This window comes from Myxine glutinosa, chromosome 6, assembly GCF_964187855.1.
Source record: "Myxine glutinosa chromosome 6, kmMyxGlut1.1, whole genome shotgun sequence".
In the NCBI taxonomy this organism is placed as follows: Eukaryota; Metazoa; Chordata; class Myxini; order Myxiniformes; family Myxinidae; genus Myxine; species Myxine glutinosa.
Genome location: NC_136266.1, coordinates 18,616,079 through 18,642,130, shown reverse-complemented (window position 1 = coordinate 18,642,130; position 26,052 = coordinate 18,616,079). Strand labels below are relative to the sequence as shown.

The window sequence follows — 26,052 nt, the reverse complement described above, 5'->3', positions numbered from 1 at the left end:
ATCTCGTTTTTTTTTCCTGGTGTAATCTCGCGAGATTTACCATGGGCATCAAATCGGATCGAGAGACGTCCATGTTTACGGTTCGCTTTGAAAACGGTACTACATTGATTAACTCTGCTAATTGTTCCTGATTCAAGTACATGCACAGGCATCTACTACAGCAGCTGGTAACCAACGTGTTATCGAGATCAGTTCAACAACAGTTTTTAAACACGAGTTTGTTGTTGTCTGAAGTGAATCATTCCGTTTGAAGAAACATTGCAGTTTCCAATCAGCGGCCATGTTGTAGAATGTCGACCCTGATGTAGATCGATAATACTTGAATCGTCACTTTTACGGTACTTGGGATGGTGGTTCAATGTAGAGGGTTGAAAGTTTGATTTTTAGTAAATCTATAACATACTATAAGTATAAGGTGCGTGTGCGCGTTTTTTTTTGCCATTTCTCTCGGATGGGTGAACGGATGTCATCTTCGTCAAACGTTCAGAGGTTCACACCCTCGGTATTCTGGAAGCAGGAAGTCCACAGCAAGATGTTCCCAGACATTTCAAATACCACAGGAACACCATTGAATAATTAAAGTATTTACCATTATTAGCTTGTTTTGACAGATCCAAGTTAGGATGGTTCTTGAAGATCACTTCAAGCAAAAGTCTCTAAAAACACACTATTCTATATTTCTACTGACAGTAAAGCAGATGTGATGTAGCTAATGCAAGATTGATTTACACCCTATTTACATTCACACGAGGCCCAGGAAAAATCCATCTATAACCCATGCAAATCCCATGTCCAGCCTATGTCCTATGTCCGTCCATCCTATGTGGGCTAGCCCAGGTGGCCCCCAGGTGGAGCCTATGGGCAAATCCAGCTGGGGCCAACCGTGGGGGACACACTTGGGACCCACAAGTTAACCCACATAGGACCCATATGGGCTACAGCTGGACATGCTTGCTGGGATGTGAACAGTTTAGCAATGTGTCTATTAATTTTATAAAACTTTAAAAGATCGATTACATTTTTTAAAATATGAATCAGTACATCATGTCTAAATCATGCGCAACAGCAGCTGGATGAAGAAAGTCATTATAAAGATGGCGACATGCTCATTGAGGACGAGACTACCGCAAGACAAACGACATTCCATTGAATCGATGTATGTACCATGTGCCATTCTCACATCAGTGCCAATAAGACACCAATAAGACACTTCCGTTTTCCGGTCCGGTCGTGAGAGGACGCTGGCGTCGTTTGCTCGCCGCTTCTCTGACTGGACCATTGTCCGTGTCTTGCTTTCCTGGTGGTCGTGGCGGATTTATGGCCATTGAGTCTTCCTCTGCGCGGTCCCGGCTCTGCTCTGCTGCTCCGGGCTTCACCTGCTCGGCTCCATCGCTGTTTCCTCGGGCCCACTCCCGTTGGTTGTGTCGATTGTTTCGCCTCCTCACCCTTGGCCGCGTGCTCGCTTTGCCTTCGCTCCTGCTGGCATGGCTCTGCGGTACTCTGCCGCAAGGCTTCTCCTGCTTAAAACCCGCTCCACCCCATCATGCATCTCTGCAATCAGATCGAATGGACTCCTGCGTCGACCCAGGTACATTCACCGTGGCTCCGGTCGTAAGTTTGTTTATTTACAATCAGGTCACTCCATCCCCATCCTCTGGTCGGCTCAGCGCACTCCCACTCATCGTCCCAACACACCTGGTCACAACAACGCACAAAATCGCACCTCCTGTCTGCGAACCCTGGCCAAATCACCTGGATTCATACCCGCCGTACAAAACAACATCAAGCTCACCCTGTTCAATACCCGGTCCCTCAACAACAAATGCCTCATCCTGAACGACTACATCCTGGAAAATAAACTGGACTTTCTCTGTCTCACTGAGACCTGGCAACAACCACTGGACTACTACACGCTCAACCTCACCACACCCAATGGATATTCTTACATCAATAAACCACGCTCGGAGGGCCGAGGTGGTGGAATTGCCGTTATTCACCGACAAGACATCAAGACCAACCTCATCTCCATCTCATCTGCTCCATCATTTGAACACCTGGCTTTTAAACTCTCTGGTCACACACAGTCAGTCATGGCTGTTGTCTACCGCCCTCCCAAACCACACCCATCATTCCTGTCTGACTTCTCCTACTTTCTGACCCAGCTATGTTCCCTCTCCCCCTCAATCCTCCTCCTTGGTGATTTCAATATCCACATGGACTCCACTGACTCCACGCTAACCACTGACTTCACTGATTTACTCACCTGCTTTAACCTCACTCAACATGTCAACTTTCCTACCCATAACCGTGGTCACATTTTGGACCTTGTCTGCTCTACTGGACTAATTTTGCACCATCTCTCTGGCTCCGACCTCACTCTCTCTGACCACCTAGCCATCACTCTGACCATCAACATCCCCACCCCAGCACCAAGGCATTATCGCACTATCAACTTCCGTAAGCTAAACGCTTTTTCACCTGCCTCATTCTCATCGACCCTCTCTGAAAAAATGTCCACTTCTCCCTTCGTTGACCTCCACACCCCTTCTGACCTCACTGACTACTACAACCACACTCTCTCTTCCTGCCTTGACCAAATTGCGCCTATAAAAACCAAAACAGTTTCTTTCACCCATTCTGCTCCCTGGTTTACCCCTGAGCTCCGCCTAATGAAAACTCGTGCTCGCCAACTTGAAAGACTCCGCAATAAAACAGGTCTCACAGTTCACTCCCAGGCCTACAAGGACCACATACAACACTATAAAGATGCCCTCTCCCACGCCCGCTCCGCCTACTACTCTCAAATTATCCACTCTGGCTCCGGAAACCCAAAAGCACTCTTCTCTACAATAAACAAACTCCTCAGCCCCCTGAACACCACCACCCAGTCATTCACAATAGACAACTGCATCTCCTTCCTTTCATTCTTCCAACGCAAAATTGAAAACATCTACAACAGCTTGACCACCGCCGCACCCGCTCCCCCTCAAACCACCTGCCCCCCCTTATCCTGCCATCCCCTGTCTCAATTCTCCCCAGTCTCCCCTACTGACCTCTCTGAACTCCTCATCGGAATGAAAACTGCCACCTGCACTCTTGACCCCATCCCCTCCAGCTTTGTCAAGGCCTCCCTTCCTGCTCTTTCTCCACTTATCATTGCAACAATAAACTCCTCCCTGTCTACAGGCATCGTCCCACCATCCCTCAAAATTGCTGCTGTTACCCCCATTCTGAAAAAACCTGGACTAAACCCTGACACCCTAAATAACTTCAGACCCATCTCCAACCTACCCTTTCTGTCAAAGGTTTTGGAACGCGCTGTAGCCACTCAACTCAAGCATCACCTCTCTGCCAATAACCTGTATGAAACATTCCAATCCGGATTCCGGTCCAACCACAGTACTGAAACTGCTCTCCTCAAAATCACCAACGACCTTCTCCTCTCCTCTGATGCTGGCAACCTCAACATTCTCATCCTCCTCGACCTCAGCGCTGCCTTTGACACCATCGATCACACCATCCTCCTCACCCGACTTGAAACCACCTTTAACATTACCGGCACTGCCCTCTCTTGGATTAAATCATACCTCTCTGACAGACGTCAGTTCATCTCCATCAATAACTGCAAATCCCCCACTGCTCCCCTCCCCCAAGGTGTCCCCCAAGGTTCAGTTCTTGGCCCCCTCCTCTTTATCCTTTACCTGTCCCCCCTCGGTCACTTAATCCGCCGTCATGGTCTCCAATTCCACTGCTTCGCCGATGACATCCAGCTTTTCATCTCCACCAAGTCCATCTCCACCGCCACCCACTCTATCCTGACAAACTGCATCACTGAAATAAAATCCTGGCTTCAAATCAACTTCCTCAAACTTAACTGTGATAAATCTGAAATAATCATCATTGGCCCAAAAACGCTCACCAAGTCCACCCATAACTTTGCCCTCAACATCGACGGTTTCCCAGTGTCCACCTCCCCTCACATCCGGAATCTTGGCATCATCTTTGACCAAACCCTCTCCTTCGACAAATACACTAAACAGATCACAAAGACAGCCTTCTTCCACCTGAAAAACATCGCCCGTCTCCGTCCATCCCTCTCCTCTGTGGCTGCAGAAACCCTCATCCACGCCTTCATCACTTCCCGTCTGGACTACTGCAATAGCCTCCTTTATGGTTCACCCTCAACAATCACCAATAAACTCCAATACATTCAGAACTCCGCTGCCCGTCTACTCACCCATTCCCGGACCCGTGACCACATCACCCCCGTCCTTTACAAGCTTCACTGGCTCCCCATCTCCCAGAGAATCCAGTACAAAATCCTCCTCTTGACCTACAAAGCCCTCCATAACCTGGCCCCATCCTACCTGGCTGACCTCCTCTCCAGACACACTCCCACCCGCAACCTCCGCTCTGCTGGTACCAACCTCCTGACCCCCCCCATCCGGACCAAATTTAGATCCTGGGGGGACAGGGCCTACTCGCTACCTCACACCATCAGAGACTCCTCCTCACTCACCACATTCAAAACATCACTCAAGACCCACCTGTTCAACACTGCATTCAACATTTAACCCACAGCATCTAACCCCTGACTATCTCCTCTCCTTCTCCCTCCTTTGTGCTTTGAATATTTCCCTATTGATTCTTCTTTTTTTGCAATTGTCTTTATGTTTTGCTATGCGTTATGTTTTGCACTCTGTCAAAGCGTCTTTGGGCTTCCTGAAAAGCGCTATATAAAATAAATGCATTATTATTATTATTATTTAATATGGGACTCATTACCTCCACCACCGAAGGTGGATGGAGATCATGTTTTCACCCATCTGCTTGTCTGTCTATTTGTCAGTGAAAAAGTAAGATATCTCAAAAAGTCATGCACAGATTCAGACGAAACTAGGTGGACGAGTTGGTATGACGAGAACAAGCCGATTCGATTTTGGTTCAGGTCCAGATGCAGATCCGGCTTATCAGTGGGATACAACACTAAACCATGTCCTAGTTGTCCTTGCTCTTCCACAAGCCTAGACCATGTATTTAAAAAAAACAAAAAAAAAACAGAGGCATGAAAATGTTCATCCCAGCGGAGGTACGCACTCTGCAGAGTACAGGTCCAGCTTTATTTGCTTTTCGCACTGAACAAGAATCTGTGTGAATTGTGCTGAAATTGCATCGTTTTATCAAATTACGCAATTTTCCAGTGTTATTCTCACACGAGAGACTTGCCTGCCACCTTTTTTCCAAAATTATCTCAAATACCCACAGTATAGTATCTATTTTAGTCGCCTCTTTTCCCTGAACATGAACGTGACTTGCGCAGAAATTCAGTTTAATCAAATCGTGTGCGATTTTCACTTCTGACATTGCTATAATAAGATGTGAACATATTTAATGTTCTAACCCTGAGGCCTCGCAACTCATACTCGGATTTTTCTTAATCTACAATGATTTCGAAATTTTCCCTTTCATTTTATGCTGCCAATAGTTGCCGACAGCAAAACATTTAGAACTGATTTTACGTTTTCTACCATTTTCATGATTCTTTGTAATTTACATGCAAACTTATAGGGGTCTATATCATGGCCTACATGGACCAATAATTTAAGCCTTTTATTCAAAGACCCTGGTGTTGGGCTAGTGGCTAGGGTGCCGGCTTAGGATTCCTAGGATCCTGGGTTCGAATCCCGGTCGATCGCTGAATTAACGCCAGGGGGGTTGACTCAGCCTGTCATCCTTCTGAGGTCGCCTAATTGAGTACCAGTTCACTGGTAATTCCCTGTTTGTCGTTGAAGGCGGCAAAAAGGGTTGGCGTCAGGAAGGGCATCCGGCCGTAAAACATTGCTTCAAAAAGCGGACCAAAAAACAACAACAACCACGGTTCCCGAAAAAGGCAACCCCCGCTTTGCGGGGAAAAATGGCCTCTAAAGGTGGTTATTATTTTTATGTTTATTCAAAGAGGCCTAGCCCCCTTAATCTGTCATCCATCAAATTATTCCTTTTAGTTGATGCAATCAATAATGGCAGACGACATTACTGCAAAAAAATTTGGAACTGATCATATAGGTTGTGTTTCTTTTAATCATTTTTATGGCACTAATTCTCATGCAAACTGATAGGACCCTATATTATGGCCGATGTACTGGGAATTGAGGCCTTGTATTCCCAGAAGCCTAGCGCCTTTCCTCTGCAATCTATTTTTTTTTTCTTTGTTGTTTATGTAGTGAATATTGACTGATGACAATCAAGTACAAGAACATTTAGAAAGAAATTCTTGTTTACTCTCATTTTGGGCCGACACTCCAATATCCTTTGTGACCTGGATACTTTTTCAACTTGTAATCCACGCATTATTAAATTGCATCTTTACCTCCGCAACCGAAGAGAGGCAGACATTATATTTCACCCTTGTCTGTCTGTCTATCTGTCTGTCTGTGAACAGTATTTCTCAAAGTTGTGGACAGATTTGGATGCCATTTGGTAAAGAAGTTGGGTATGTCACAAGAACGAAATGATTACATTCTGGTGAAGATCTGGATCCAAGATTTTTTATTTTACTGATTCTTCACCATTGAGTGATAGGGTGAAAAACGATACATACATGCACGTGAAAAAGTAAGCACACCCCATGTAAAGTTTTAACTTTTTCAACATATTTCAACATACAGCTATTTGATCTTCATTTCAACAATATTGATAGATAAAGGTGATATAATATAACAAATATCATGAAACATTTACATTTTGTAGTCCATTGTATAATTTAAATAAACATAACTGCAAATTTCGCATGTGGAAAAAGTAAGTACACCCCTACATTTATCACTACTTCAAATACCTAAAATTAGAATCAGGTGCACCAGCTCAGGTGCAAATGATTAGAACATCGTCAGAAAGGATCTTGGAGGAACCTGTCTTATTTAAACCTCAGACATTTAGTTTGGTTTGCTCTTTGTTGTTGAAGTGTGCGGCGTCACCATGCCTAGATCAAAAGAGCTCTCTGAGGCCTTCAGAAAGAAGGTTATAGATGCCTACGAGTCTGGGAAGGGATTTAAAAAGATCTCCAATAAATTTGAAATCAATCATTCGACTGTCCGGAAGATCATCTACAAGTGGAGAAGATTCCAAACAACTGCCAACTTGTTCAGGCCAGGCCGCCCCAGCAAGTTCAGCCTGAGAGCAGACCGCAAGATGCTGAAAGAAGTCTCTAATAACCCCATAATGTCATCACGGGACCTACAGGTAGCTCTTGCCACTGTTGGTGTCAAAGTGCACGAGTCTACCATTAGAAAGAGGCTGCACAAATTTGATCTATATGGGAGGTGTGCCAGGAGGAAACCTTTGCTGTCCAGAAAGAACATCAGGGCAAGACTAAAGTTTGCCAATGAACACCTCGGCAAAGACCAGCACTTCTGGAACAATGTGCTCTGGACAGATGAGTCAAAGGTAGAGCTATTTGGCCACAGTACCAGAAGATATGTTTGGCGAAAACCAAAGACAGCATTTGACCACAAGAACATGATACCAACTGTAAAGCATGGTGGTGGAAATATTATGGTTTGGGGCAGCTTTGCTGCATCAGGGCCTGGGCAGCTCATCATCATAGAATCCACTATGAATTCTTCATTGTACCAGAGGGTGCTTGAGGATAATGTGAGGCCATCTGTCGGAAAGTTGAAGCTCAACCGAAGGTGGACCTTGCAACATGACAATGACCCTAAACACACTAGTAAATCCACCAAGGAATGGCTGAAAATAAAGAAATGGAGGGTTCTGGAATGGCCAAGTCAAAGCCCGGATCTAAATCCCATCGAGATGTTGTGGGGGGATTTGAAACGAGCTGTGCATGCAAGAAACCCCTCAAACATCGCACAGCTGAAAGAATTCTGCATGGAGGAATGGGCAAAAATTTCTCCCAGTCGATGTCAGAGACTGGTAGACAGTTATAAGAGACGCCTACTTGAGGTTGTTTCTGCCAAAGGGGGCAATACCACCTATTAGAGCCCAGGGTGTACTTACTTTTTCCACATGCGAAATTTGCATTTATGTTTATTACCTTCGCAAAAGCGGAAGGTTATGTTTTGATCGCTGTGTATTTATTTGTATGTCTGTGTGTGTGTATGTTAATCGCATAACTCAAAAAGTATTCAACCGAATTGCATGAAATTTGGTGGGATGATTGGTTATTATACGGGACACATTTGATTAGATTTTGGGAAACAGATTTGCTCAAATTCTGACTATTTTTAACTCGATCGTATTTCACTCAAAGTTATGAGCGACTGAAGAAGAAGATGTCCATCCAGGACGTCATCACTATAACGCGATCTCCCGCGATCATTTCAACCTCAAAAAAAATTATAATTGCAGATTTGACAATAGATGAGGCATATTAACAAACGAATGAAACAGATTTGCTCAAATTCTGACTATTTTTAACTCGATCGTATTTCACTCAAAGTTATGCGCGACTGAAGAAGAAGATGTCCATCCAGGACGTCATCACTATAACGCAATCTCCCGCGATCATTTCAACCTCAAAAAAAATTATAATTGCAGATTTGTCAAGAGATGAGGCATATTAACAAACGAATGAAACAGATTTGCTCAAATTCTGACTATTTTTAACTCGATCGTATTTCACTCAAAGTTATGAGCGACTGAAGAAGAGGATGTCCATCCAAGACGTCATCACTATAACGCGATCTCCCGCAATCATTTCAACCTCAAATGAAATTCAAATTGCAGATTTGTCAATCGGGGAGGCATATTAACAGACGAATGAAACAGATTTGCTCAAATTCTGATTTTTAAAAATCGATCGCATTTCACATAAAGTTTCACATCGCATACACTCCCATGCCAAGTACAGAACAGTAGCTGCGGCGAAGGTATGCGCTCTACCGAGTGCCCGGATTCTAGTTTAAGTTATACAATGGACTACAAAATGTAAATGTTTCATGATATTTGTTATATTATATCACCTTTATCTATCAATATTGTTGAAATGAAGATCAAATAGCTGCATGTTGAAATATGTTGAAAAAGTTAAAACTTTACATGGGGTGTCCTTACTTTTTCATGTGACTGTCGCACAATATTTTAAAACGTTATGGATTGATGATGACTAAAGTTGGTGGATGAGTTGCTTTGATGACAAGAACAAGCCGATTAGATTTTGGCTCAGGTCTGAATCCAGGTCCGGCCTATCAGTAGGATACATAAACTGTTAAGCCTGGTGTAGGTATGTGCTCCACCAAATAAATGTGTTATGTGCTCCACCACAACATTTCAATTGGGTTACGGTCTGAACTTCGCCTTGGCCATTCTAAAACACAAAATCTCCTCTGCTTCAGCCATGCTGTTGTAGATTTACTTGTGTGTGTTCGGGTCGGTGTCTTACTTCATGACCCACTTTCTGTTAAACTTCAGCTCATGGATGGATACCCTGACATTCTTCTGTATAATTTGCTGCTACAATCCAGAATTCATGGTTCTTTCAATGATAGCAAGCCGTCCGGGTTCTGAGGTAGCAAAGCTGACCCCAAACCATGATACTCCCGCCACCATTCATCACGATTGGGATGAGGTTCTTATGTTCGAATGCAGTATTTGGTTTTCGCCAAACATAACGTTTCTCATTTAAGCCAAAAAGTTCCACTTTCTACACATCTCTGTCCACAGAACATTCTTCCAATAGCCTTCTGGATCAGCCAGGTGGTCTTTGGCAAACTTGAGAGGCCTTGTGAACACTGACATTAGCCAATGCAAGAGAGGCTTGCAAATCCCTGGGGTTCTTTGTGACCTCATATGTTATTGTACGCCTTGCTCTTGGAGTGATTTTCGTTGGAAGATCGTTCCTGGAAAGACCAACAATGGTGTTGAATTTTCTCCATTTGCAGACTGTCTGCCTGACAGTGGATTAGTAGAGCCCAACATATTTTAGAAATTGTTTTGTAACCCCTTACAGACCGATGAGCATCGACAACTCTTTTTCTGAGGCCCTCAGGAATCTCTTGATCGGGGCATGACGCTTCCACAAACCTGTGTGGTGAAGACCACACTGATGGTGATGAACAAAGTTTGTTTTTCATATAGGGCAGGGCTACCCAAACTCACTCCTGATTGTCATCCCATTGCATTGAAACACATTTCTGCAATTACCCCCTTAAATCAGATGATTACCCGAGAAGTTCACATGCTTTTTCTGACGAAGAAATTGAATGTTGGATCATTTTGCTCAATAAATAAATGTAAAAGTAGATGTTTTGTGTGCTATTTATTTAATCATGGTCTCTTTATATATTATTATGACTTAGATGAAGATCACATTTTAGGTCAACTTTATGCAGAAATAAAGTAAATTCGAAAGGGTTCACAATCTTTTTCTCCATTGTACATCTTAATATAATTCACCAAATGTCCGTCTGTCTGTCCGTTCGAATGTACCGTAAAAACTGCTGAACCGATCGCAAAGATATTTTCGGTGGATAATCCTGGGATCCCCAGGAGTAAAATAGGCTATTTAGTTTTCCCAATTTCAGCTTTAGTCTCCAGCATTCTCAGGTTTGGACTCCCGCATAACATTCGCATTCGCATAACGTTCATTGTGACGTCTTCTTACGCCGAACAACGGTACCCGCCCTCCGGGCGGGGCTTCAATTGGGAGGCCCAAATGAAAAGGCTAAATATCAGAAATTGAGGGCTTTTTTTCTTTTAAACGATTTATATAAACATCCGTTAAATCTCGATCGGTGTGAACACGATTATCGATCACGATTTGAACACGATGGAATAATATTTACCGATATGAACAGTGATGTGGCTTTTATTGAAATTCTAAAAATACTGTTTAGATTTTGATGATTTGCGTGTGATATGATTTAACGGATGTTTATATGAATCGTTTAAAATCAAAAAAGCCTTCAATTTCTGATATTTTGCCATCGCCATATGCAGATTTGCCACGGACCCACGATCGATGTTTCCATACGTGAACGTACCCGTTTGTTTGCGAACGGGTACGTTTTTCATGGAAGTCCTTCACAAACTTGCTGTCGATGTCTGTCGTGCGACTGAAGGTGCGACAGGAATGTAGAATTTATTGGTTTCATGCTTTAGCATTCACCGTTTCTGAATTGCCTGTTTGCTTCTGGCCTCCAAACCGTGCGTAGCATGGGTATTTCTCTAGTCTTGAGAATGGATCATTTGACGGGCACCTAATTTGGCAGACATAATGGGGACCTCATGGGGAATGGTAGGCGAAGGAGGGTCCACAGCTAGATCGGGGTCTGGCTGCTCACATCAGCCCTATGGGCTCTTGTGTTCTTGACCCGAGTACATAGATACCCCCTCACCCTCCCCCATACCCCCACGCCTACCCTTTAGTGCTTGGCACTTGTTACGAAATATCTGGTCGAAGAAAACAACGAGCCTATTGAAATTTATGGACAATCGGATGCTGCACAGCAAGGTCCAACAATCTTTCAAGAGCACGTATAAACGAGCACCTTGAGGACAAGAATTCCACTATCTGAGGGGCAATTAGGAATGATATCTGGCACTGGCCTCAGATGCATCCAAAGGAAATTCGACTCTGAAGGTAGAATTATGGAGAAAGCTTAAAATCTTTGGGGGCAAGTAGAGAACACCTTCAAAATATGATTAATGCAACAGATTAGTGCCTGAAGTGTCGATTTTCGATTTTGCTAGTGCCGTCACACACATAACCCACCTTGGTCCTAATGGCAGTTTACATAAAGAACCAGTGCATGTCAAGTTCAAATTCTGAGACTGATTTCATGGTCATTAGCAACTCTGAAGGTTCTCAGTATGTTAAAACTGATCAGTGGCAATTTTGAAGAAACTATCAGAGACAAAATTAGTGATGGAAACGCTTTTGGTGGAATTATGGAGCCGTGTAGTTTCGAGCCTTATGCGGTTGATTCAGACGAAGACAGTGACAATGTCGTGTAGATAAAAACGCCGGTCACATGTTCACTACAGATTTGTAAGTTTTGTTTTTCCATTCAATGGATGGTTCGTCAGGGTTATTTATTAATTGAGAAGTCACATATTACTCCAGAAGAAATACGGCATGGACATGACAAGAGGGGTGTGGGGTGGTGGTGAGGTGTGATTGGTCACCGGCAGGCCAACACAGGTGCTTGATTCACTATTCAAATCACCCACATATATGTGCTGGTAGCTGGGAAGACATGATGTTCCAGTTTTAATCAGCGGCTGTTTCTTCCACTTGATCGTGGGGTTGACATTCTCTCTCGGTGGTGGCAGATAACCACAAGAACTTGTCATCTATTGTTTGATAATAATGCTCTAAAATATTCCCAGCACAAAAGTGAACATTTTGTTGGTATTTCAGACAAACCTCGTCCCACACTCGGGTATTTCGGACAAACCTCGTCCAATGTCTGGCAACCCTCAGATCTTTTTGCCGTTGGTGTAGCATTAAACCATCTCGGTTTGTATTACTATAACCACCAATGACTCATCGACCTAGCATATTCGTAGAAATTGGAAAATTATTCGCTTTGTTAAATCATACCACGATGGAACCCCCCCCCCCCCCCCCACCCCCCCTAGACAGTACGGATATGGCAGTCGACTCCCGGGTGTGACGTCACAGCTAAAAGTGAGAAAGATGATTATTTCGACTTTTAATCGCAAAATTACCCACTTTGTAATTCACAAATCAGAAAAAGACATCATATTTTTCAGAATCATTGGAATCTCCTGCGATGAAGCTAACTCCGAGGGCCTTTCACTTACTCACCGCAGGCAGCTTGGTGGTCTTTCTGTCTTCCACCGACTCCTCTCCGGCCTAGCTCCCCGAGCTCTATAACCCAAATATTCCTACAAATCGCACAAGATCTGCCAGCAACCCTCTTATGTTCAAAAAAGCAAAAATCAAGACTCTCTGCTCACCTTCACTATTTCATTCCTCTTTTCTCCTGCCTTTGGAACAAACTTCCTCACTCTCTTCAATCCCACTCCTCCCTCCATGTCTTTAAAACAGCTCTTCACCATCATCCAAAACCTTGATCTTTTCTACCCCCGTTAATTCACCCCAGATCCACTTTTTTAAAATATTGACTTCTTTCCTGGAAGTCCCAGCAGTGTCCATGTGTTTTATACCTCTCCCACCCCCCACCCCCTCCGCATTTCTCCCGATGTCCCTGTTCTCTACTGTTGTACTTGTGTGCTTCCCCCTCTCTCCCCATCTTGTCTGCCGCTCCCTTTATCATGTTTTATGTGTCAGTTTGTATTTTTGTGATTAATGTTAGCTCTTACACGAGCGTCGATCTTGCATCCAATATATATATATATTATATATAGTAGGATATCAAGGGATATATTAGTGTCGAGGTGGTCTGAGCGTTTGGGTTCCCCTTTAAGAGCACAAACAAAATCTCAAGTCAAATTTGAAGAACCTTATCTATCTATAATTCCACTAATCTCTGTGTGTATGTTTGTTTGTTTGTTTGTTTGTCTGTGACCGCTGTTTCTCGACAACCACGGGTCCGATATACTTTAAACTTGCCAGGTATATTGCTGGGGACCCGAGGATGTGCCTTTTCAAGGTTTCATATTAATCGGACAATTACTTACCGAGCTATGTCCAAAAAACGATTCAACCAATCAGAGAGCAGCGAGCTATCGCGTGTGCCGAACGTGGCGAACACACTCTGCCTCGGACGGCACATTTGAGAGCGTATTCATTTATTTCACGTTGGCAAACTATGTTGCCGCTATGTTGGCGTTAAACTATGTTTTAAAACTAATTAAAACCATTTCATGTAAATAGAGGGGGGGGGGGGGGGGGGGGATTGTCACTGTACTCGCAAGCCGTTCGCCGTTCGCTTTGGCGTGGCGAATGAACCAAAACATTTCATAGACCAAACCATTTCATGTAAAGCGTTCGCCGTTCGCTTTGGCGTTGCGAATGGACCAAAACATTTCATGAACCAAACCATTTCATGTAAATAGAGGGGGGGGATATAATTTTAGATATATATATAGTACGGGCATGCCCTAGTATGAATAATGATAATAATAATACAGGTTCACTTCTAAGGAAGTTCAACACCAGGAGGCCATTAGGCCCATCAAGCCTGTGCAAAGATTGCCAACCTATGGTTGTTTGGCTGTGCTCTGCCCTTCAAAGCTGAGCATAAAGCAAGGAAGCAGGAGGTACCATTTTATAGAGTCTTTGGCATGATTTACCTGGGATTTGAACCTCTGACTTGTCATGTTTTCAGCATGTTTTCATGATTTGAACCTTGTCATGTTTCAGATGCTCTCAGCATTATGCCACCAAGGCTGATTTGTACTAAATACAAACTGGAACTCAAAGCCAGATTATTTTTTGACTGATTGCACCACATCATTAATACCTTTAAATGCTTGCCCCATTTCTTGCTTTATTCAATCTTTCCCTCCAACAAAGGTGGACGGATATTGTGTTGTCATCCCTGTATGTCTGTCTGAGCAGGATATTTAAAAAAAGTTATGGATGGATTCGGACGGAACTTGGTGGACAAGTTAGATGCGTGACAAGGACGATTTTATTTGATCTTGAAGATCTGGATTCAGATCCGGGAGTTTATTTAATTTTTAAGTGATTCTTCACCATTGAGAGACCTGGCCAAAATCTATATTTTAAAAAGTTGTGGACGGGTTCTAGAACATTGCTTGGTGTCTGAGTTCGTTCGGTGACAATAAGCCGATTAGATTTTGGTTCAGGCAAAGATGCAGATCCAGCCAAAAGTGGACACAAAACGTAAACTGTTCAGCCTGGTGGAGGTATACGCTCTACCGAGTGCCGTTCTAGTTTGAGAGACAGGGAACGGGGTGGAGGTAGCATCCAAACCCTGGAATTTCCATTTTCTCCCCCGCCCCCCCCCCCCACCCCCACTCTCTGTTGCAGTTCCGCTGGTGAAGTACTGTACATCTCGAGGTGGCAATGGCGTGCTGAACTTGCAATGGAATACAACAACACAACAGGCATTTTAAGGCCATTTTCCCTGCTAGAGCAGGGGTTAGCCTTGCAGGCCCCATGACAATCTTCTCCATTTTGCCCTATTTTGGAATAATGAGCTGGCATTGGAATAAAACCACCATTTAGAGGCCATTTTTCCCCGCAAAGCGGGGGTTGGCCTTTTCGGGGACCGTGGTAGTTGTTGTTTTTTTGGTCCCCTTTTTGAAGCAATGTTTTACGGCCGGATGCCCTTCCTGACGCCAACCCTTTTTGCCGCCTTCAACGACAAACAGGGAATTACCAGTGAACTGGTACTCAAACTAGAACTGGTACTAGCAGGGAAATAATGAAGTAAAATGTCCCACACCTGGGAAACATTCACAGGCCGAGAAATTCTTCGTATTTTTTTTAGCCTATTAGACAATTTATCACCCTCAATTACCAGTACCATGAAAACAACTCACCGGAGGTGGAAAACAAGGAACATTTAATTTGGTGCACTGAACACAACTTTTCAGCCCTAATATAATGTGTTTTGTGATGGAAAACGCTGCTTTCTCCAAGGTTTGGGGGAAGTGGCCTTGGATCTTACACCGCTCATGAAGCCCCCACCCCTAACCTCAACCCCACCCTCCCAAATTAAATGATTCTCAGATTGGCGTTTTGGGCTCGAGGTAACATTATTAACCAATGAATTTTCTATCATTCACTGAGCACTGTTAATTTTACTTACAAATTTAATAATGAAAATGACCTTCATGACCCTCAATTCTGTGCCCCTACTCGAGCTGCATCCGTGATTGCCACACCACTCACCCTCCCCATCTCAGACCCTTCCCCTTGCTAAGTATTCGCGTTGCCTCATCTTCCATGCTTTAAAGCAAGAATCACTGTTGTTCGGCGATTCTTGAAAACAACTCCTCGTGAAGAAAACACGGATGGCGACAGATGCTCCAGGAGCCAAAACAGAAGAAGAGGAGAAAAGCATCTTACCGACAGCAGCCTTGTCGAGAAACTGCAGCTCAGTGTAGAAGTTGCTGCAGTCGGGATACTTGTCCCGAACCACAGAGGCGAGAAAATTGAGTAGCGTCTGCTTGCGGTCAGTTGACTTGGTCTCCAGCAGCTAATTACAAAGAAAGTTGTTACATAAGTAGAGGCCTCACTCACGATTTTTTCAAATGGGATAAATTGGGAGAAAATGTCCACACATTTTATGTAACATATAAAAATGCACATTCATGAACGTAAACTTCATGCAGCTTTTTATGCCAGGTTTTTAAATTTATTTATGATAATTTCAGTGTGGTTTTAATTAATTACTGTATTCGTAAGTGAAATAATCTCATCCTGCATTTGAAAATTACTTCAATTATAGTACGTATTATTCTTCATCCTCCATTTATTTGGTGTTGGGGTATCTGGTGTTGGGCTAGCGGCTAGGGTGCCGGCTTTGGATCCTAGGATCCTGGGTTCGAATCCCGGTCGATCGCTGAATTAACGCCAGGGGGGTTGACTCAGCCTGTCATCCTTCCGAGGTCGGCAAATCGAGTACCAGTTCACTGGTAATTCCCTGTGTGTCGCAAGAGTCGACTAACAGGGTTGGTGGCAGGTAGGGCATCCGGCCATAAAACATTGCCTCAAAAAGGGGACCACGATGCCCAAAAAAGGCCAACCCCTGCTCTGCAGGGAAAAATGGCCTCAAGGTGGTTCTTCTCCATTTATTTGAATAGTATATTGGTGGCCTGGCATAAGAGCTCAGAAGTGCTATTTGGCCCATCATCGCCTGCACAATGGTTGTCAACCTATGGTTGTTTGTCTTTACTCTGCACTTTTTAAATGCTAAGCATCAAGGGAGCAGCATGTACCATTTTGAACTTCGTTGGTATGACTCGGCCGGGTGGGGTTCAAACCACCAACCTCCCAGACTCGGAGCGGACGCTCTAACCATTATGCTACCGAGGCTGGTACATGTCGATAACCATTTGTAATTCACTGCTGCAGTGCTTCACTCGTTATAATCTAACATGTTACATTACCGCTCAATCGATCTGCATAGAAGTTGACAAATTCACGACCGACAGTAACACCAAAACTGTCACAAATAAAGTGCGACGCAGCTGTGCAAATGCATCTCCATAACAATAAACATGACTATGAATTTGAACATCCTATCTATAAATCTAACCAGGAACATCGGGAGATCTGTGGGAGGAAGGGCTTGGGGGTGGGGGGGGGGGGAAGGAGGCATGGGAAGGGGGTGGGGGGGGAGGGTGGGATTGTTATAAAACAAATGGACACTGCTAGGACTTCCAGGAAAGAAGTCGGTATTTCAAAAAGGTGAATCTGGGGTGAAATTAATGGGGGTAGAAAAGATCAAGGTTTTGGATGGGGGAAGATAAGAGATGGTGGTGCACTTTGCACTTAAAGGGTGTGTGAGCTTTACAAGCCAAAATTTTCCTTGCAGGACGAAAAAGGTCCACTATCTCCACAGGTAAACATATAATGCATTGAAAGCAACGATAGATGCCGATCATCAAATACAATGGAGCTGTATTTCTCTAATTCTTTACAAGTGGAATGTGTCCCAGACAGATTTATATATTTATACAACTAGTACACCCACTCCCTACGGGAGCGACAGGAAGGGTCATGTTATTATACTCTCTGGGGGATATAGATTGGAGTAGATCTAGGCCTGGGTCCGTTCGTCTGTGGGGGTGCAATAAGGATATAATGCCTCAAGAACATCGGGTTTCCTCCCTTTCATTTTAGTGTTAAACAGCAGTCACGACTGTTTAAGAAGGTAATCATATGTGTTTGTGGTTTATAATACTTTTTACTTCCGGTAGGAGCACCCCCACAACAATAAGGTATTTATTCACGTTAACATGGCATTTGTCCACGGAGGAAAAACCCCTTCAGGTGGGCAAGTTAAGTTACTACAACCTCCATCATGTGGCCATCATGTGGCCTCCTGTCAGGTTTGCTTGAGATTGGATAAGTAACGACCCAATGTACAAGAGTCAAAATACACAGAGACAGGTAGACAGACAACAAATTGCGGATTTTAATATGACGATTTGAAAGCAGGGAGGTAATGATGACTTAGGACTATGGTTTAATAGGTTATATGGAGGAGGAAGTGGAAGTACCTGCTCCAAACTCTGCAGACGGAAGCCATAGGCAGTGCCCCGTTTGCTGCTGTTCATGTAGTTTCCAAAGGCCAGAATTATCTGTACACATCAAGGTGTAGATGAAGAAACACAAAAAGCAGGTGATGAAGCGATTATGCAGCGGGATGACATTTGTCAATCATTCTACACTTACAATTCTTCCTTGCACTCCAAAATAGCAAGGCCCCATTGTCTACACAATTAAGGCACAGACATATCATCCTCACCAGAGAAAGCCTACCAAATGCCATCCATGCTCCATGACCTATATCTACCAACTCTGGTGCACAAACCACCATCTCAGAATAAAGAGAATGCAATCCTGATACTTAATCCAGACTCACCTCCAAAATTCTTTTGAACTTTTGAGATGACTTGATGGACAATGAAGCAGCTGTAAGTGCATTTATTTGCTGAAAAATAAGAATATAAAATTACACAAAGGGGTTTAAATCTTGCTGGGTTTTTTTTAAACCCTCCCCACCCCCACAAGGCACCACCACCACATACTAAGTAGTTTTATAAAATATAAAACATGTTACAGAAAATGCTGTAAGCATAAAACAGGCTTTGACAAAAATGGCCTATTATTATTTCATGATCTCCGTAGAAGTGTGCAATGCATCAAATGCGAATTTAATTTCTGTCCAACCAGCTGAGGCTTTGAGACATCAAATTGCCAGACCATATGTGAAGATCTGTCGATAAATGAGAGCTCGTAATGCACGAACTGTCTTGCTTGTTTTTGTCTTTCTAACCCTAATCTCTTCTGGAATCTCTGGAAAGACTTGCGTATGAGCAGATAAGATAGCGCTGTTCTCCAAATCACCTAAAGAAAGATTATGAGAGATTAACGCATGGGAGGTCATTCTACGTATGCACTTCATACAATTCCTACAACTTCGTCACCGAGCACAGGAAATTTTTCTGGAAGGTTTTCAAAGATGCGTTTTGGTCCAAAATATTGCAAAAAAAAAAAAAAAAAAAAAATGGTTTCATCTTCCGAAAGTAACAATAACCAAAGAGTTAGAGGTAGGTATGTGCCGAACCCAAAGAGGTAGGTATGTGAGGAATCTGTGTGGAAGGAAAGGAATTCTAGAAAAGCAAGTTGTACAAGAGGCTGCATACTTTGAATGGCAAGGTTTGAGATAAGCCAAACTGATCGACAGGCATTGTTCTAATTTCTGTTTAAACATTGCACAACCATTTATTTTAATGAGAGGAAGGCTCGACGCAACAAAGCACAAGCCTGAAAACCACCGGGCCAGTCATTTAAAACGGTAGTGTGCAGGTTCCGGGCAAACTGCTCACGGGAGTCAACCGCTGCACTGTCTCTGCAAAATTTCCCACATATAGCAGCGTGGAAATGCGATGCGGGAGTCGTGGTATGGAGCCCAGATGCAAAGCGAAGCGATCCTCTTCGGTGAGTTCCTCTTCCCCGGTCTGGCCTCGTTCCACATGACGCTTCAAAACTGCCAGATCGGAGTCACTCGGCAGGGAGCGCGACAGGCACTCGAGAAAGTCTAGAGAAAGGCTATCCATCTGCATCCTGCAAAAGGCATCAGTCAGTTCGTGTTAATAAATAATTGCTAGAGATCTCTCCAAAAGGTATCACCACCAAGAGGAAGTGAGCAAAGCATTCAAAACAGACAAATCTGAGGTCAAACAAGGTCAGCATCTCAAAGATAGGCAAAGGTCTTACGGTCTACAAAGCACAATTGTTTGAGTAATGAGACTGCATCCAAAACCGAATGGAATAAAAGTCAAATAAACAAAAACAAAACACCAAAGTTTAACAGCCAAGGAAATACCACGAGAGGTTATTTGTTAGTTATGTCCAATGAAACAGGTTCAGGATCCAAAATGGTGAAATGCAACTAGGAATGTAGCAGCTGCAGGGAGAAATAACCTCTTGATGGCAGCGACGATATCGTTGGCAGGCTGGCCTGCCCGCCTCAGCATAATGGCCATGTTCTTGGCACGATTGGGGTCGATCAAGGTGGCACGGGCTGGGGCTCGTGCCTTGCTCGAGGATTTCTGGTCCTTTGACTCCCGAGGTGGAGCCTGTGCACGGGTCTTGAACAACTCCTCAAATTTGTCCATATCCAACTCCTGACAAAGGAGCATAGTGATGTTTAATTACTCGAGGACAATTGTGCACACTATTAAAATAATATTTTTTATTGGAAATGTAATCGGTTTGACCTTAAGAACAAGTTCATCGTCGATGTCAGTGAAGACTGTGCCTTTGATCTGCGTTGGATTCAGTGTGACCCAGTTGAACACCTGCATCCTGGCTTTGGTCAAGATGGGTTTCTTCTTTTTGATATCTGTAGACACAGACGCATTATGTTTCTCGGATGTTTCCAGACCTCAAAAATTCTTACTTTCACCCTTTTACAATAAAGTAAATAAAATTCATAGTTTAAAATTAAAGCGAGATACCTAACCTGGTGTAGAAGAGATTTGGCTGCCGAGCATTGGAGGTGGAGGTAGAGGACTTCCAGTGCCAGGTAGAGGTGGAGGTGGTGGAGGTGAAGCTCCTCCACTACCTGGTAGTGGTGGTGGGGGTGGAGGTGGAGGACTTCCAGTACCAGGTAGAGGTGGAGGTGGTGGAGGTGGTGGAGGTGGTGGAGGTAAAGGTCCTCCACTACCTGGCAGTGGGGGTGGAGGGGGAATCCTGTTTGTGTCAGGTCCAAGAGAGGGTGGTGCCACAGCAGTGTCAGGACCACCTTGGATTTGGTTTAAAGGTGGAGGAGCAGGTGGCTTGGAAGCCACTGGTTTAGTCGACGAGTCTTTGGCTAACTGTGTCATTAATGTCTGCCCAGGTGGAACTGGTTGTTTTATCAGACCAGAAGAGAGTAAATTAGAAACAACTCCAGGTGCTGACACTGGACCCAGTTTCTCTGTAAGAAGACAATGAGAAACCAATAGTGATAAAATAAATATATATTTAAAATCTTAGTATTTCACACTTTTTTTAGATGATAATCAAGCTACACATAGTTACCTAGTATCTGAGGATGCGTCCGTAGAGACGCTTTAGCCTCATCGAGCTCCCTTTCCAGCTTTTTAATGCGTGTTTCTGCTCCCTCATGCATGTCCTGGTAGATAGTGAATGCAAATGCAGAACGGGTACATACATGGACCAGTCACTTTTTTCATGAGCAAGATTCAATATGTCTATAAATAATCAAACGTAATCATTGATATAAATTATTCACACAAGTGTTAATCTAGTTTGGCTTCAGATCAGGAGGTGGAAAATCGGAATTTAGCCAGGATCATGGCACACTACGATCTTGTGTTGCCAAAAGTCACTCGAGGATCTTCAGCTCTCAAGAGATATTAAATAGCAAAGTCAGCTTGATGTCCCCTCTGTATTGACAGTGTATTCTATGATGCAACACTACTTGTGAAGCACCAAGACCATTTGTATTCACATCCTACACCGTTCGGAAAAACAAGCATTCTGAGTATTGCGCTGCAATACGTGTCCCCTACCGGCAGTCTGTCGTCCGGAAAACTGTTGGGGAAATTACCAAAGTTCAAAGTGCCATAACTTTGTCAAAAATGATCGAAACGTCGTGAAGTTCGAACTTGATCTGTAACTTATCATGAGGAAACCATGTACCAAGTTTGAAATCATTAGCATTAAGAGTTTAGAAAAAAAAGTGCGGAAAACTGTTCTTTGCGTGACGGACGGACAGACGGAGGGACGGAGTGCAAACCTATAGTCTCCTCCGGTGTACACCGGTAGGGTACTAATAACCCAGACTCAACCACTCAGACACGTATGCTGTACCTCTGAGCACTTGGGTTTTAGAGAAAAAAAATTGTATTGTACTGCAGCAATTATCCTTCACAGAGTTAATTTGAGCCCTACAGTAGTGCACAAGTTTTCTGGATATTTATAAGATGAACATCTGAACCTTCCTGTTAACCATTGGTTACCCCGTTACCTTGAGGTTGCCGAGCTCACGGTTTGATGAGGCGAGCTGCCTCTCTAGCTCAGCCACTCGAGCCAAGCTTTCCTCTTCCACACACTCCAACTGCTGGCTCACCTGCTCGATGCACCACAGGACAAACCAAAGTTAGCAACGAAAAAGCATCTCAAAATCCAAAGCCGTACACGTCTGTTTTGCACTCATACTAAACTAGATGAAAAAAAAACCAGCTAACAAAAAATAAAATAAAATTCATTTATTAGTGTGCTCCATATTCTCATAGTAAAGATTTGTTGAAAATTTGATGTCAAAAGCTCAAATGGTATAGGCGAAACACGGAAATGATTTCAAAACCTGGCTGTCTCATGCTACGTGTTGGACGGACTAATAAGACCTATTTGAACTTACTGTGGCTTTGCCTTTTGACAATTAAAAATGTCTTTTCCATATTATAATAACACAAATATATGTATGTGCATGTATTATAATATTATATATATACATTTTCCTTAGTGGGTGCCTGGTGTTAGTAGTCCCTGGTGTTGGGCTAGCGGCTAGGGTGCCGGCTTAGGATCCTAGGATCCTGGGTTCGAATCCCGGTCAATCGCTGAATTAACACCAGGGGGGTTGACTCAGCCTGTCATCCTTCCGAGGTCGGCTAATTGAGTACCAGTTCACTGGTAATTCCCTGTTTGTCGTTAAAGGCGGCAAAAAGGGTTGGCGTCAGGAAGGGCATCCGGCTGTAAAACATTGCTTCAAAAAGGGGACCGAAAAACAACAACAACCACGGTTCCCGAAAAAGGCCAACCCCCGCTTTGCGGGGAAAAATGGCCTCTAAAGGTGTTTTTTTTTCCTTAGTGGGTGCAGGGAAGTGTTTTAAGCAGACAACAAAAATTTGTTGACCAAGGTACGAAAAAATAAAATTGTATCTGTTTCTTTGTTTATTTGTTCCTTGTATATTTCTTGGAGTTGTATTTGTATGTATTTGGAGTGATTGATGTTGTGAAGAGGAACAGGTTGAGATGGTTTGGTCATGTGTTGAGGAAGGATGAAAGTGACTGGTTGAGAAGAGTGATGGAAATGAATGTAGAAGGAAGTAGAGGACGGGGAAGACCGAGAAAGACTTGGCTGAAGATGGTGGAAGAAGAAATGCGGGCAAGGGGGTTAACAAGGAGAGATGCAGAAAATAGGGCAAAATGGAGAAGATTGTCATGGGGGACCGCAAGGCTAACCCCCGCTCTAGCAGGGAAAATGGCCTTAAAATTCATGTTGTTGTTGTTGTTGTTGTTGTATATTTCTAACTCCTTGGGCTAATTTCCCCGAAATTTGCTGTGCCGCATTATTTTCACATGCAGAAAGTCAACGTCTCAATAAAAAGTTTAAATTCTTAATCAGGTTGATGGAAGAGAAGAAATAATGGCGCCCACAGCGACCTTGCGGCATCTTCCAACTGAATCCGCATGCACGGTGCAAACTCTGCCCCTGCTCCCAGCTGAGATCGTGACACCACCATTGGATGATCATGAGTAGGTTCAAAGAAAGCACCAAAGCTAAATTCTAATTACATCTTGATCGGGTGATCCAACCTGTATATTATATTACCAACCACCATGCTGGAAGGCAGAGCTCAAGCTAGCATTTTGGAGCTTCAGTCTTAAAGGTGTCATCAGAAAGACAAAAATAAGGTTGAAACTGCACAGCGAGAACATGAGCCATAGACTATCTATTTAAAAAAGGAAAACATTTTTGACTCGGCTAGGCATGCACGCTATTCGAGATTACACATTGTACAAGGGTTACTTTTTACAAATACTCAATTTGAACAACAGAACATGTCATCAGAGGTAGATTGGATTGACTAATAAAAGAAAGGAATGGTTACACAGTTTTTTTTAAAACCTCTGCATCCTACTTGAGCCAGCTGGTCTTGCAATTCAGACGTCCGCTCCAGTGCATCTGCCTTCGTTTCAGCATCCTCAAGCAAGTTCCCAACATCAAAAACATTCTCCAAGAATGCCTGGATTTGAACCAGGAGCGCATCGCTCTCTGTATCCTTCAGCCGCTGGATAACAGAGCATCACGGGTAGTCAGCGGGCAAATGGTCCAGGGTCAACCTCCATTGCTGCTAATTTTCACAGACCCACATTCAGAACTTCAAAAGGTAACAAACACAATTTCTGTACTTTGGCACTTAACCATTAATGCAATAATTTTGTTTGAAAGATTTGGCCTTTAGTTAAGATGCAAACATTGTGCTATAATCAGCATCATCATCATCATCACCACATTCACACATAACCTGTCTGCGGGTTTGTGCATCTTTACAGAGAGCATAAATATGTTGCTGATGGAATAGGATGCCCCGTAAGTCAGAACCGGAATTTATAATATGGCAACAGCACCCTTGCACAATGTATGACTCTTTTCAAAGGGTGCTGTGCAATATACATTAATATTCTCCAACAAATGCTCGCAGGTGGGGAACAGCAAGTTAAAAATCCCCTACACTCAGAATTATACTTATCGATTCAGTCTCCTGATAAACAGGGAACTATGAACTTAGCTTTCTCTCAATGCATCCTTGCCAGTAAATTGTAAAGACTGTGCAAATATACATCGTTTAAAATATCGTTCAGAGAGGGGCTATGGGAGAGAGAGTACATTCTGAAAGTCACTCGACATAAAAATGAAACTATCTAATGTTGAGAATTCAAACTGTAAAATAGTTTGAGAATCAAACGGGAGGCATCACAGGTAAAACAACACAGCATATGGGATTCACAGGCATCAAGGGTAAAACAACACAGCATATGGGATTCAAGAAGAATCATGGAATCACAACGGGAATGCGCAAAACATGACAGCAGCTGAAATGAACTTTGCACTCAATGCAGCCAGGATAAGAACTGATCTTGCAATTCAGACAATTCAGACGAATTCAGATGAAATCTTTCCTCTTCTCCAATGGCTTGATCTCTGATCATCAATTTGGTTTCAGACCTGGTCACTCTACTCTGGACATGCTGCTTCTGCTTTCTCAACAATGGATGGAGGTCCTCAACACCAAACAGGAAATTAGAGCCGTCTCCCTTGACATTTCACGTGCCTTCAATACGGTCTGGCACCCTGCTCTGCTCACCAAACTCTCCTCCTTTGGTATCCATGGAAATCTCCACGCATGGCTGGCGGACTTCCTCTCTGGTCGTCGTCAACATGTGGCCCTGAATGGGTTTCTCTCATCTCCTCTTCCTGTTCAGGCTGGAGTTCCCCAAGGTAGTGTTCTGGGCCCTTTGCTTTTTCTGGTCTTCATCAATGATCTCTCTGCAGTTCACTGGTAATTCCCTGCTTGTCGTTAAAGGCGGCAAAAAGGGTTGGCGTCAGGAAGGGCATCCGGCCGTAAAACATTGCTTCAAAAAGGGGACCGAAAAACAACAACAACCACGGTTCCCAAAAAAGTCCAACCCCCGCTTTGCGGGGAAAAATGGCCTCTAAAGGTGGTTATATATTTTTATATCAATGATCTCTCTGACTCTCTTGAAAATCCTCTCTATCTCTTTGCTGACGACTCTACTCTCTGTCGCTCCATTCCTCATCCCTCAGATCGGCAGTCTGCAGCCTCCTCACTCTCTGTAGACCTGGACAAAATCACAGACTGGGCAAACAAATGGAACATGTCTTTCAATCCTGATAAATCTCACACTCTTACGATGTCTCTCTGAAAAGAGACTGGACAACCCTCCCATCCACTTTCTGAATAATCCTCTCCAAGAAGTTCTGTCACTCAAGCTTTTGGGTCTCACTATCTGCCATGATCTTTCCTGGGAAAACAACATTTCAAATCTGGCCTCCAAAGCCAGTCGCCGACTGGGCATCCTCCGTCGTGCGAAGTCCTTCCTTGGCACACCTGAGCTCCTCACCACATACAAGGCTTTCATCC

The 26,052-nt window shown here is 43.6% G+C and overlaps 1 protein-coding gene across 2 annotated transcripts in view; it reads right to left on the bottom strand.

The window, feature by feature from the left end:
• Positions 1–26,052, bottom strand: part of LOC137429631 (formin-like protein 2) — a 220,863-nt gene that overhangs the window by 94,331 nt on the left and 100,480 nt on the right. For both annotated transcript variants that reach the window (XM_078779657.1, XM_078779658.1), the window contains exons 13-22: positions 24,028–24,177; positions 22,131–22,232; positions 21,179–21,272; positions 20,619–21,074; positions 20,374–20,498; positions 20,078–20,280; positions 19,480–19,717; positions 18,513–18,581; positions 18,148–18,228; positions 15,989–16,118 (exon numbers count right to left, since the gene is read on the bottom strand). In XM_078779657.1, the coding sequence (XP_078635783.1) occupies positions 15,989–16,118; positions 18,148–18,228; positions 18,513–18,581; positions 19,480–19,717; positions 20,078–20,280; positions 20,374–20,498; positions 20,619–21,074; positions 21,179–21,272; positions 22,131–22,232; positions 24,028–24,177 (1,648 nt within the window). The remainder of the gene's footprint in view (positions 1–15,988; positions 16,119–18,147; positions 18,229–18,512; positions 18,582–19,479; positions 19,718–20,077; positions 20,281–20,373; positions 20,499–20,618; positions 21,075–21,178; positions 21,273–22,130; positions 22,233–24,027; positions 24,178–26,052) is intronic.